We start from the raw sequence: 13380 nt of genomic DNA, 5'->3' as shown, positions 1-13380 counted from the left end.
TGTCACGACCCAATTCTCCTATAGGCCGTGATGGCACCCATCTCCGCCGCTAGGTAAGCCAACAGTGGACTAACCACGTGATTACTCGTTCTAATAAGTTTTCAAGTAATTAAATTCCATTGATTAAAAGATTACGAAACAATAAACTTAAATAAATAAGATGAAAGGAACTAAGTGCAATCATAACAGTAGTAATAATTCCAAAACCATGAAGTCTATTAGTGTGTGTGCCAAGACCTGATGTCACAGGTTAATGAGCTACAAGTAGAATATATAAAATACTAAGCTACTATCCGAAATAAAGTAGATAGAAACAAAACACAAAGAAAGACTTTGGGTGCTGCAGAACGATTCGAAAGGTAGCTCACCGCTCAGTCGCGGAGTATCAGGGGTGTGCGCCGGGGTAACTACCAGATGCACCTACCTCAGAACCTGCACGGTTAATGCAGACGTATAGCGTGAGTACATAAACAACATGTACCTAGTAAGTATACTTCCAACCTCGAAGAAGTAGTGACGAGGGGTCGACATCAATACTTACTATGGGCTAACAATAAAATGCATGAATTATAAATAAGTATGGATTATGTAAAACAATAAATACAATTCAGTAACTGGCAGAGAATAATAATTATTTCACTAACAATAAATTCTGAGTCAATTCATGTCATTTAAATAGTTATAACCGCTCAAGCCATAATTTAATATCAAGTAAAATTGGGCTCTGAGTATTATCACGCACAATTTATGCCGAGGTGATACGGTCTGATCCAGAAATATATTGTGCACTACCGAGGGTCGAACGACATGAATCATATATGCATCTATTAACATGCCGAGGCGAACGGCCCGCTCCCATGAGAGTAGAGGAAATTTACCTCGCTCGCGGAAATACTTGCGACACGAGTGAACATATATTTCTCAAAGTTATTATAAAATTCTTTCATTCTTCCCCACACATAAGAAATTTAAACGCGAGACTTTAAATCTTAAAATCCTTAACCCCTACTCTAGTTAATATGCATGACCAACATGATAGAGCAAACAAAGATGGTGTACGCCTAAGACTACCCGGACATCACATAGAATATAGCTACGCACGGACTCTCATCACCTAGTGCGTACGTAGCTCCCCACACATATAATTCACAACAAAATACACCTAAAGGGATAAGTTCCTTCTTACAAGGTTAGGCAAGAAACTTACCTCGTTTCAAAGCTCACTTTCGATCCACAAATATGCTTTAAATCCTCAACTCGGTGCCAAACGACCCGAAACTAGTCAAATGTTATATAAATTAATCAATACATGCTCAAAAGTTCATAATTTAGCTATTAGAGTAATTACCCAACCCAAATTGAACGATTCCTAAAATTCAGCCTCGCGCTCACGTGCCCGGATTCCAGAAATTTTTGAATTTAATCATTACCTATAACCTCACGAACTCAAATATATAATTTTCACTCAAACCCACAACCATTTTCGTAGTTAAAATCTATTTTTTATCAAAACTTAAGTTTTTCATCTAAACCTATAATTTCCATAATTTTACATGTTAAAATCTACCCATGATCTATGTTTTAAACTTATATTATATAGAAATCACTTACCTCAAAGTGCTAGGTGAAAACCCCTCTCCAAAAGCTCCAAAATCGTCTAATGAATGAAAGAAATGAGTCAAAAATGGGTTAACTCCCGACTTAAATGAACCTCACTGCCTAGTGATTTTTCGCACCTCGCTTACGTGTTTGAGGATTATATAAATTCTTCGTGGCGAGCTTGCTCACCGTAGCTCGGACTTTTTGGGTTGAACAATGCACTGAAAAGTAAAGAAAAAAAAATTTTGGGCAGAAGAAATGCACTTCTGCGACCCACTATGCGGCCGCAGAATCACTCTGCGGACTGCATAATGGCCGCAGAGTGAAGCAGGCAACTGGGGAATTTTTGATGTCATTTCGCGAACCATTATGCGACCGCAAAATAATTTTGCGGGCCGCATACTGATCGAAGAACAAACATTGGAAATTTTGCGAATGGAGGTTCTGCGGTGCATTATGCGACCGCAGAATAGGTCTGCGGACCGCATAACGGCCACAGAGTGGAGCAAACCAGCCCAGTTCCGGAGGGCCATTTCGCTTATGCGACGGCAGATCCTGTTCCAGAGCTTCATTTTTGGGTTTTTAAACCCGACCCTGCTTCATTAAATGCACGCAATGGACCATTTTTGAGCTAAAATTTGATGTTTTAGAGAGAAGTGAGTGTGTGTGTGTGTGTGTGTGTGTGTGAGAGAGAGAGAGAGAGAGAGAGAGAGAGAGAGAGAGAGAGAGAGAGAGAGAGAGAGAGAGAGAGAGAGAGAGATAGAGGAAACTCTAGGCTAATTTTCATCAATCTTTGCTCAAGATTTGGGGAAATGCACAAGGAAAACTCATAAGGTCTTCATCCTAGAGGTAAGATTCTACACCCTAACCCTCAATTTTGAAAGTTAACTAGAAATGGGTAAATTAGTAAGATAATTCTTAGGTGTGGGAGTTGGTTATTTTGCATACATGTGTTATCAAGGGGTGTAAGATAAAAATGGTAAAGAATGATTTGTGGGATGATGGAATCCTCCATAAAAGGACCTTGAAATCTTAATGCATACCTAGTGTTTGATAAAATGCTCAAATGAGCTAGAACCATGATCCTCTTCCTAATTTTGGTTCAATTTATTATATTTCTCAAATAGATTAAAGTTGCTAAGAATTACGGAACATTTTAGAGTTTAAGAAAGCTCCATTGAGGTATGTTGGCTAAACTCCTATCCTAGAATTGAATCCCACGGTATCCATGTAATTTATGTAAGTTCCGAGTTGTTCATTATAAAAGTGGCCATTCCGAATTAGTTTATGTTGAAAGATATATGTTCAATATGAATCCCCAAAATATTTTTATCATGTTATATTATCATTTGAGAATATGTTCAAAGTATGGGTTGTGCATTAATAATGTTGCGATTTCAAGTCAAGTTCAAACGAAGGGTATTATGCCGAATTTTGTAAAACATCTCTATGTGCCTAAGACTCTTATTTGTTCATATGTGTGCTAGAAACATTGATTTGAAATGCCTTGTTGTGGATGATGATAATGATGTTTAAAAATGAAAAAGGTGAGCATGAAATATTAAATACGACCGACGTGCCAATAATGAATTTATAATTGTGGCCACTAGTGCCAATAAAATAAAAAGATGCGAAAGAGGTATGAAATGAGATGATTGGTATAAGAAGGATGATGTCTCTATTGAGACGGTCTAGCCAATCAGGTCGTGACCGGACGCCATGCCGCACACATGGTGGTGATTGTACTGGAAATTATGATTATGGTTGAAGTCTCTAATGAGATGGCCTAGCCGATCGGGTCGTGATCGAACTCCGTGCTAAAAGTACGGTGGTATTTGTATTGTGAATATTAGAATCGTGAATGGTGCCATATTGGTACTAAAGACCTCCCAACTTAAAATCTGGAAATTTATTTGAACATTGCCTTGATCCTAATTTAAGGTTTGATGTTATTTGAGGCTTCACTAATATTATAATTGTACTTGCTCCTATTTTTTATCATTCTACTGAGAGTGTGTTTTGTCATTCATACTAGTATTATTCCATATGTACTAACGTCCCTTTTGTCGGGGGCACTGCATCTTCAATAGGTGCAAGTGGTTCCACAGTAGGAGACACTGATCAGTGATAGCGGTACACCCTCTTCCCAGCAGACTTGGTGAGTCCCACTTCATTTCGGGGTCATGTATCTTTTGTTCCTTGTGTATTGTGTTTGAGGTATAGCCGGGGCCTTGTTGCCGGCATTATTATAATACTCTCCTGTATCTATTATAAGCTCCGTAAATATAGCGTAGGTTGTATATTGGTACTGGAGAAGTCAAACCATGTTATGTATTTGAATTACTTGTTCTACTTTAGACCATGAAAATGTGTGTGAAATTTGAGACTCTAAAATGAAGTAATTAATGGTAAGAAATTGGTATTGCAGACATGATCACTTTATTGTTTGATTAACGAAAATATGTATTCTCTTTATTTATGAATGAGTTTGGGTAGAAGGAAACTTATAGGCTTGCTCGACCGGGTTCACTCGGTTGAGCGTCGGTCATGCTCCCCGAGTTTGGGGGTGACACCGGGGCACCACTGAACTCTCCAGAATACCGAAATCACTTATCCCTCGTAGCCTGATCTCGATCACGCTGACGTGCACCCTCGATCGTCTGAGATATCTCTACAACTAGCTCTTAAGAAGTCTACATATCAACCTCTCGAGCCATAGTGGCCTAGCTAGCAGAGTGCAAACCTGTAACAAACCTCCACACTCTCTCTGCATCGGTCACAAGTATCATAAGTGCATGGCGATACAACTCAGAGAATCTTGCCTCATAGTCGGTCACTGATATCTGGCCCTACTGGAGCTGCTTGAACTGAAATCACAACTCTTCACTCTAAGAGGGTGGAATATATCTGTCCAAGAAGAGGCGTGTGAACTGGTCCCAAGTCATGGGAGGAGAACCTGCTGGTTTGCTGAGAAGATAAGACTGCCACCATCTACTACAGGCCCTGCCCTCTAGCTGAAAGGTGGTAAAGTCCACCCCGTGGGACTCCAATATCCTCATGTTATGCAGTCTGTCCCTACACCGATCAACAAAGTCCTGGGGGTCCTCATGTCGCTCACCTCCAAAGACAGGAGGATGTAGCCTGGTCCATCTCTCTGCGGATCGCCGACCGCAGCTGGTATGGGCTCAGGTGTAGCTGCTGCAACTTGCTGAGCTCCACCCACGGGTAGTGTGCCCGACGTCTGATATACGACAATTGCATGCCCTGGATCCTGAGCGGTATGGGTCTGTGCTCCCCCTCCCACCTAAGATGTGGCTGGGTCTATTGGAAATAAACCAGCCTGAGTGATAGAATCCATCAATCGCAGCATACGATCCATGACCTCCTTGAATCTCGGTGCAGACATGAAATCAACTGGGGCTGGCTCTGTTGCAGGCACCTCGCCCTACTCCTCAATAATAATATCCTCTACTGGATCTATTGGCGGCATAGCTGGGGCAACTCTAGGATGTCCTCATCCTCTACCATGAGCCGGAGCCCTCCGTCAGCCTCTAGTAACAGGAGGAGCAGCTTCTCCATGATCAGGTACATCTACTGCACTCGTTCTCACCATCTGTGAGAGAATAAGAGAAAGATATTAGTACAACATCAACTGCACGATAGGATATGAAGAAAGAGTAGTTTCCTAACACCCTATAGCCTCTCAAAGATAAGTACAGACGTCTCCATACCGATCCGCAAGACTCTATTAGGCCTGCTCATAACTTGTGAGACCTACGTGAACCTAGTAGTCTGATACCATGTTGTCACGACCCAATTCTCCTATAGGCCGTGATGGAACCCAGCTCCGCCGCTAGGTAAGCCAACAGTGAACTAACCACATGATTACTCATTTTAATAAGTTTCCAAGTAATTAAATTTTATTGATTAAAAGATTACGAAACAACAAACTTAAATAAATAAGATGAAAGCAGCTAAGTGCAATCATAACAATAGTAATAATCCCAAAACCATGAAGTCTATTAGTGTGTGTGCCAAGGCCTGGTGTTACAAGTGTATGAGCTACTAGTAGAATATATAAAACACTAAGCTACTGTCCGAAATAAAGTAGACAGAAACAAAACACAAAAAAAGACTTTGGGTGCTGCAGAACGGCTCGGAAGGCAGCTCACCGCTCAGTCTTAGAGTATCAAGGGTGTGCGTCGGGGTAACTACCAGATGCACCTGCCTCAGAACTTGCACGGTTAGTGCAGAAGTGTAGCGTGAGTACATAAACAACATGTACCCAGTAAGTATCAAGTCGAACCTCGAAGAAGTAGTGACGAGGGGTCGACATCGACACTTACTATGGGCTAACAATAAAATACAGGAATTATAAATAAGCATGGTGTCACGACCCAAAATCTATTAAAGGTCGTGATTGCGCCGGACACCGTTGTCCGACAAGCCAACAATAAATACTCAATTTGGTTCTCGTTTTAATATTTTGAAATCATATTTTTCCTTCCATTAAATAGTAGAAGATGAAATTACAGAGTAAATGATAATATTTTTAACAAATTTCAATACAAAACAACTCATAGTCACCCCAAAACCCGGTGTCACAAGTGCATGAGTATCAACTAGGAATGTAAAATAAAATACAGCATCTGTCCGGAATACAAATTTGGACAGGAGAAATATAAATACTCTGAAGGAGACTCTGCCGACTGCGGGTCGTAATATGGAATGCAGCTCACGTAAGTCCTCATATGCATACATACATCTGCTCTCTCAAGGCCACTAGTCACATATATAGTGCAGAAGTGCAGCATGAGTACGTAAATCAACGCGTATCCAGTAAGTATCTAGCCTAACCCCAGAGGAGTAGTGACGAGGGGTCGACATCGATACTTACTAGAGGTCCAGTTAAATAAATAATACGATAATTCATACAATTGTAAAGTACACAACAATAGGGGAGAAATCTGAAGTTTCATAATGTTTCAATTGTTTCCTTTTTATAAAAAATTTATCGATCATGTATCCTACCTCAATATCTGAGAATAAATGCCAAGTGTCAATACCAATCAAATAAGAAATACCATAAAATACCGGGCGTCAGTGAAAAGTTTATCTCGTGAATATTCAAACTACTAGCGGTATAACGCATGATTCTGCCAAGGTCGTTCGGCCCGATCCAGAGTAGTGTGTACACTGCCGAGAATCGAACGGCACGAACCAGAGATGCACCTCTATATACTGCCAAGGAGTTCGGCCCGATCCACAATAAAGGAAGGAATTTATCCCATTCCAAGAGATACTGTCGAGGCGTTCGGCCCGCTTCACAAGAAAGGAAGAAAGTTTCCGAATCACAAGATACGCGCTTACAATAAAGTACATGAGCACAATAATAAGTACATCTCTTTACATTTATCGAATACCTTAGCAACAACTTAGGGTATTAAAGCTTGACCTGATACTTTTATTTTTAAATCAATTTCAGTTATAACTTTAATTAAGTAAGCTAGCAGAACAAGTTCAAATAATTCAATTATTACAGGATAAGGTCCTAAGTCTATCCGGACATAGACATGCTTTAGCTACGTACGGACTCTCGTCACCTCGTACGTACGTAGCACCCACAACTAGTTGCACATAACAATAAGTATCACCTAGGGGTGGTTTTCCCCTCACAGGGTTAGACAGGAGACTTACCTCGCTTCGAAGTTCCATAACCGGCTCCAAATCCCTCTAACACCTCAAACTGATGCCCGTCGTTCCAAAACTAGTCAAACAATGTGCAAACCAATAAAAATATACTCTAATACTCATAACATATCAATTTAGACAAATTCCTAACTCCGCTCGAAAAGCCGATAAAGCAACCCTCGGGCCCACGTGCCCGGATTCCGAAAATTTTCAAAGGTAAACATTACCCATAATATTACGAACTCAAATATATAATTTATTCTCAATTTCATGTCTAGATTCGTGATCAAAATCCAAGAATACCAATTTTTAGGTTTTTCTTCAAAATCTCAAATTTCTACTAATTTCCATGTTTAAATCCATATATAAACCATGTATTTAACCCAATATGAGAAGAAGTCACTTACCCCATAATAGAGGATGAAGATGGAACTCCAAACTTTCTCCAAAATCGGCTCCCATTGACAAAATGAAGTGAAATTGAACTCAACTCTCATTTTAAAGAAAACACTGCCCAACCACAATTTCCGCTTCTGCGGTTCATCAGCCACTCCGCACCTGCGAAAATTTCATCGCATGTACGGTTCAAGCTCGGCCCAACAGCCCCCGCATCTGCGCCCCATGCAGCACATCTGCGCTTCCGCTTCTGCGGTCCTCAAGTGCCCGCATCTACGACCCCAGGCCTTTTGGCCAACTTCGCTTATGCGCTTGCCTTGCCACTTCTGCGGCATCGTACCTGCGACCCTTTTTCCGCAGGTGCAATTACACCAGAACTCAGGCCCTTCAGCAACACAACAAAACTCCAAGTTGATCCGTTGACCACCCGAAACCACCCCGAGGCCCTCCGGCCCTTAATTAAATATACCAACACGTCCCAAAACACATTACGAACTTAGTCAAGGCCTCAAATCGTGCCAAACAACATCAAAACTACGAATCACCCTTCAATTCAAACTTAATGAACTTTGAAATTTTAAACTTCTACAATTGATGCCGAAACCTATCAAATCACGTCCGATTGACCTCAAATTTTGCACACAAGTCATAATTGACATTACGGACCTACTCCAACTTCCGAAATCGGAATCCGACCCCGATATCAAAATCCACTTCTGGTCAAACTTCTCAAAAACCTTCAAAGTTCAGACTTTTGCCAAATGACCCTGAAATGACCTACGGGCCTCCAAATCCACATTCGGACGCGCCCCCAATACCAGAATCACCATACGAAGATGTTCCCAGACTCAGAATCCCAAACGGACATCAATAGCATTGAAATGCACTCCAACCCAAATTTATGAAATCCTTCCAAAATGTCAACTTCCACAATAGGCGCTGAAACGTTTTCGGGTCATCCAAAACCCGATCGGGACATACGCTCAAGTCCAAAATCATCATACGAACCTATTGGAACCTTCAAATCCCGAATTCCGAGGTCGTTTACTCAAAATTCCACTTTAGTCAATTCCTCAACCTTAAGACTTTCGAAATTAGAATTTTCTATCCAAATCAACTCCGAATTTTCCGAAATTAAATTCTGACCATGCGTACAAGTTATAATACCTGAAGTGAAGCTTCTCAGGGTCTCAAACCGCTGAATGATGCTCTAGGGCTCAAAACGACCGGTCGGATCGTTACCAGCAGAGAATAATAATTCTTTCACTAATAATAAATTCCGAGTCAATTATTGTCATTTAAATAGTTATAACCGCTCAAGCCATAATTTAATATCAAGTAAAATTGGGCTCCACGTATTATTACGCACGATTTATGCTGAGGTCGTACGGTCCGATCCAGAAATATAATGTGCACTACCGAGGGTCGAACGTCACGAACCATAGATGCATCTATTAACCTGTCGAGGCGAACGACCCGCTCCCATGAGAGTAGAGGAAATTTACCTCGCTCGCGAAAATACTTGCGACGCGAGTGAACATATATTTCTCAAAGTTATTATAAAATTCTTCCATTCTTCCCCACACATAAGAAATTTAAACGCGAGACTTTAAATCTTAAAATCCTTAACCCCGACTCTAGTTAATATGCATGACCAACATAATAGAGCAAACAAAGATGGTGTACGCCTAAGACTACCCGGACATCACATAGAATATAGCTAAGCACAGACTCTGGTCACCTAGTGCGTACGTAGCTCCCCACACATATAATTCACAACAAAATACACCTAAAGGGATAAGTTCCCTCTTACAAGGTTAGGCAAGAAACTTACCTCGTTTCAAAGCTCACTTCCGATCCACAAATATGCTTTAAATCTTCAACTCGGTGCCAAACAACCCGAAACTAGTCAAATGTTATATAAATTAATCAATACATGCTCAAAAGTTCATAATTTAGCTATTAGAGTAATTACCCAACCCAAATTGGAAGATTCCTAAAATTTAGCATATCGCTCACGCGCTCGAATTCCGGAAAGTTTCGAATTTAATCATTACCCATAACCTCACGAACTCAAATATATAATTTTCACTCAAAACCACAACCATTTTCGTAGTTAAAATCTATTTTTATCAAAACTTAGGTTTTTTCATCTAAACCCATAATTTCCATAATTTTACATGTTAAAATCTACCCATGATCTATATTTTAAACTTATATTGTATAGAAATCACTTACCTCAAAGTGCTAGGTGAAAACCCCTCTTCAAAAGCTCAAAAATCGTCTAATGAATGAAAGAAATGAGTCAAAAATGGTTTTACTCCCGACTTAAATGAACCTCACTGCCTAGCGATTTTTCGCACCTTCGATGACACTGCCGCATCTGCGGAGAAAGGTCCGCTTATGCGGAATTTCTCAGGCTCAACACTGGCCGCTTCAGCGGACGGGATACCGCTTCTGCGGTCCCACTTTGCGGATGGTAAAGTGCAGTTGCGGCCTCATCGCACCTGCGGGCTATTCCTAGCAGAAGCGAGGCCGCTTCTGCGCGTGGTTCTCCGCTTCTGCGGCCACTAGCCTGATGCCCCAAAGCTGCTTCTGCGGCCACATGCTCGCATCTACGGGCTCGCACCTATGGCTATAAGCTCGCAGGTGCGAGTACACCAGATCTGGTGCGCTAGAAGCCCTTTTGAATCCTAATTCGATCCGTGCATCGTCTGGATTGCATCTGAGGACTCGTCCAAACATATCAACAAGTTCGTAAATATAAAACGGACTCGCTCATACCCTCGGAAAATAGATAACAACATTAAAACTAAGAATCATACGCCAAAACCAATAGAATCAACTTATGAACTTCAAGTTCTTCCAACTCGCACCGAATCATACTTCAACTACTCGGAATGACTCTAAATTTTGCGTGCAAGTCTTAAATCACCGTACGGGACTATTTCCATGCTAGGAATCCCAATTGGACCTCGATAATACCAAATCCTACCTCAAACCAAATTTAAAGAACATTAAAACCTTTAATGTACCAACTTCCAATATTAAGTGCCGAAATGCTCTCGGTTCATCCAAAATCCGATCCGAACATACGCCCAAGTCTAAAATCATCATACGAACCTATTGGAATCGTAAATCCCGGTTTTGAGGTCGTTTACTCAAAATATTGACCAAAGTCAAACTTAAATTTTTAAAGCCAAACTAAGGAACCAAGTGTTCCGATTTAACCCGAACCCTTCCATATCATGAACTAACCATTCCCGCAAGTTATAAAATTGTAAAAGCACATACAGGGAGTCTTATTTAGGGGAACGGGGATCTAGAAAGTAAAAAGACCGGTCAAGTCGTTACAGGAATGTTTTAGTCATATAGAAAATTCTAGAGGGTGTACTTATTTGTAAATATGAAAGGACTTGTGGAACAATTGTTATTTACACACTAGCCCCTAGGTGATTAGTATAAATAAGGGGCATTCATTTGCAACTCACCAATCAAAATAATCAAGTTCTCTACAATAAAAAATTTTATTTGGCAAATTTCTCTTGTCTTTCTTATCTAACATTCCCTTAGCGATCTTGAGTGTAGTATTTTAGCGATCTTGAGTGTAGTATTTTAGGCTGACTTGGCACAGCAAGATCCTGACCGAGTTATGTAAGATCGTAAGCAAGTTGTCAAGTGCCACATATGCACTTAGTTCAAGACTAAAGACGTGACATTAATCCCAAAAGTAACTATTCCTAGTTCCAAATTATCTCTTATTTCCTTTTTCACGAAAAATGCACTTTTTCTTTGATATACTAGATATTTTTTTTAAAAATTATCATATGCAGCTATTTACTATTAGAAAATTTTGGGAGCCCTATAGATATGGGCCTCAAGCAGTTGCATGAGTTGCCTTACCATCGGGCCGCCCCAGCTTAATTATAATTTCAACATGTCGGCATCGACAAAAATAGTGAACTTAACAAATTTACATTTACTGCTGCCATAGTGTAGTTTTATGCAAACATGGCATTTACAAGGAATGCGGTTTCAAAGCACCATATGTTCCTGGCGCTGGAGCCGGATCATTTGATGCCGAAACAGAACTAGTAGATGAGTCCAGTTGATTCGTCTGCTCAAAATTGCCAATTCTACAGGGAACTATTTCCAATGACTTTTCATCAGGACATGATCTAGGCTTACAGAAAAATGCTGCACATTCTGCTGCTGATCTTTGCATTGGCAACCCTGGAATGCAATTCATCCTAACATCAAGAACCTTTCTTTCAATTAGCTTCTTGCACTCTGACCCAACCTCAGTGAAGTAATTGTACGACAACGACAAATTCTTCAAGTTGGACAGCTTGCACACCAGTTCAGGCACAGGTCCATAAAACTGATTTTGCGCCAAGTTCAGTATCTGCATCTTAGCCAAACATCCGAACGAATGAGGTATTTTCCCTGTTAACTTGTTTTTGCTCACATCAAATATTCTGGCCTTAGTTAAAAGTCCAATTTCATATGGCAAGCAACCAGTAAGCTGATTGTTCAAGAACAGAACTTCAAGTAAAGTTTTACAAGCCTGACCAATGCTACGAGGAATGGAGCCAACAAATTTGTTGTTGGCTAGAGTTAAGTAAAGAACCGGAGTTGATCCCAGGTTATCAGGAAGTTTCTGCATTAAATTGTTGTTGTTGATGAAGAGAACGTCGAGGTTTAGCATGAAAACTTGAGGGGGAACCAATCCTGAAAATGTATTGAACCTAAGGTCCAAGAAAGTTAAGTTCTTGGCACCAAGAATATTATATGGGAATTCACCATTATAATTGTTGTTGCTAAGGTCTAACTCATAAAGATAACGAAGATTCGCAATCTTTTTTGGGATTGTGCCTGTAAACTTGTTGGAATTTGCATGGAATATTGTTATGTCTGGTAATTCATCTAGAAAGTCATTAAGAGTAAGGTCAGGACCAGCAAAATTGAACTGATTGAAGTCCACTGCAGCTAGTGCTTGAACCTTATAATTAGGAACAATTGCACAATGGAAACCTTTGTACTTGTTACAAACATCATAGCCAACCCATGTGTTTTTAATACCAAGAGGGTCATATTTGATTTTGGCCTTAAACTTTTGGATTACATTGTAGGCTATCTCGATACGTTTACTTTCAAAGAGGTATGGTGGTGGCGATGGTGGTGGAGGGCAAGGAGGTTCTGGTGACGGAGGTGGTGGTGGACAATCTTGATTATCCGGTGGAGGTGGTGGTGGTGGTGGTGGGGAATTTTCACCACCTCCGCCGATGATTATTTCCAAAGCTTCTCTATTTTGGCCAAGAATTGGACTAGCAAGGACTAGACAATTCTGCAAAAATATTTGGACGAAAAAAGTTATAGCTAATACAAATGATAAAGTGATAGAGATAATGGTAGTCATTTTTGCTCAGAGGCTGAGGGCAGTGGATTTTGGAGTGGTAGAAATTAAGATCAATTATATAGATTAATTGGAAAAATAGAGGGCTAGACTAGAATTGATTGATTCCTATTTCATAATTCATATTCACGAGAGAGCTATAAGAGTACAAGATGTTTTGTCGACAAGTAACAAAGTTGTTGCCCTCTCACTCTCACATATGTACGTTTTCGTCCATTTATGACTTGTCAATGATTCTGTGAATAATTATCTATAAATTATAAATTTCCATTGTATTA

General features: G+C 40.3%; 1 protein-coding gene across 1 annotated transcript; it reads right to left on the bottom strand.

Moving 5' to 3' along the window:
• Nucleotides 1-11522: 11522 nt before the first annotated feature.
• LOC107770612 (uncharacterized protein At4g06744-like) lies at nucleotides 11523-13263 on the bottom strand. The gene has a single exon (XM_016589937.2). It carries the CDS (start codon nucleotides 13103-13105, stop codon nucleotides 11705-11707), a length of 1401 nt encoding a protein of 466 aa, XP_016445423.1. The 5' UTR covers nucleotides 13106-13263; the 3' UTR covers nucleotides 11523-11704.
• Between the last annotated feature and the right edge of the window lie 117 nt (nucleotides 13264-13380).

Source organism: Nicotiana tabacum, chromosome 24 (assembly GCF_000715075.1).
Source record: "Nicotiana tabacum cultivar K326 chromosome 24, ASM71507v2, whole genome shotgun sequence".
NCBI classification, from domain to species: Eukaryota; Viridiplantae; Streptophyta; class Magnoliopsida; order Solanales; family Solanaceae; genus Nicotiana; species Nicotiana tabacum.
Note: the sequence above shows the minus strand (reverse complement) of the source record. Positions and strands in the feature narration are given on the sequence as shown.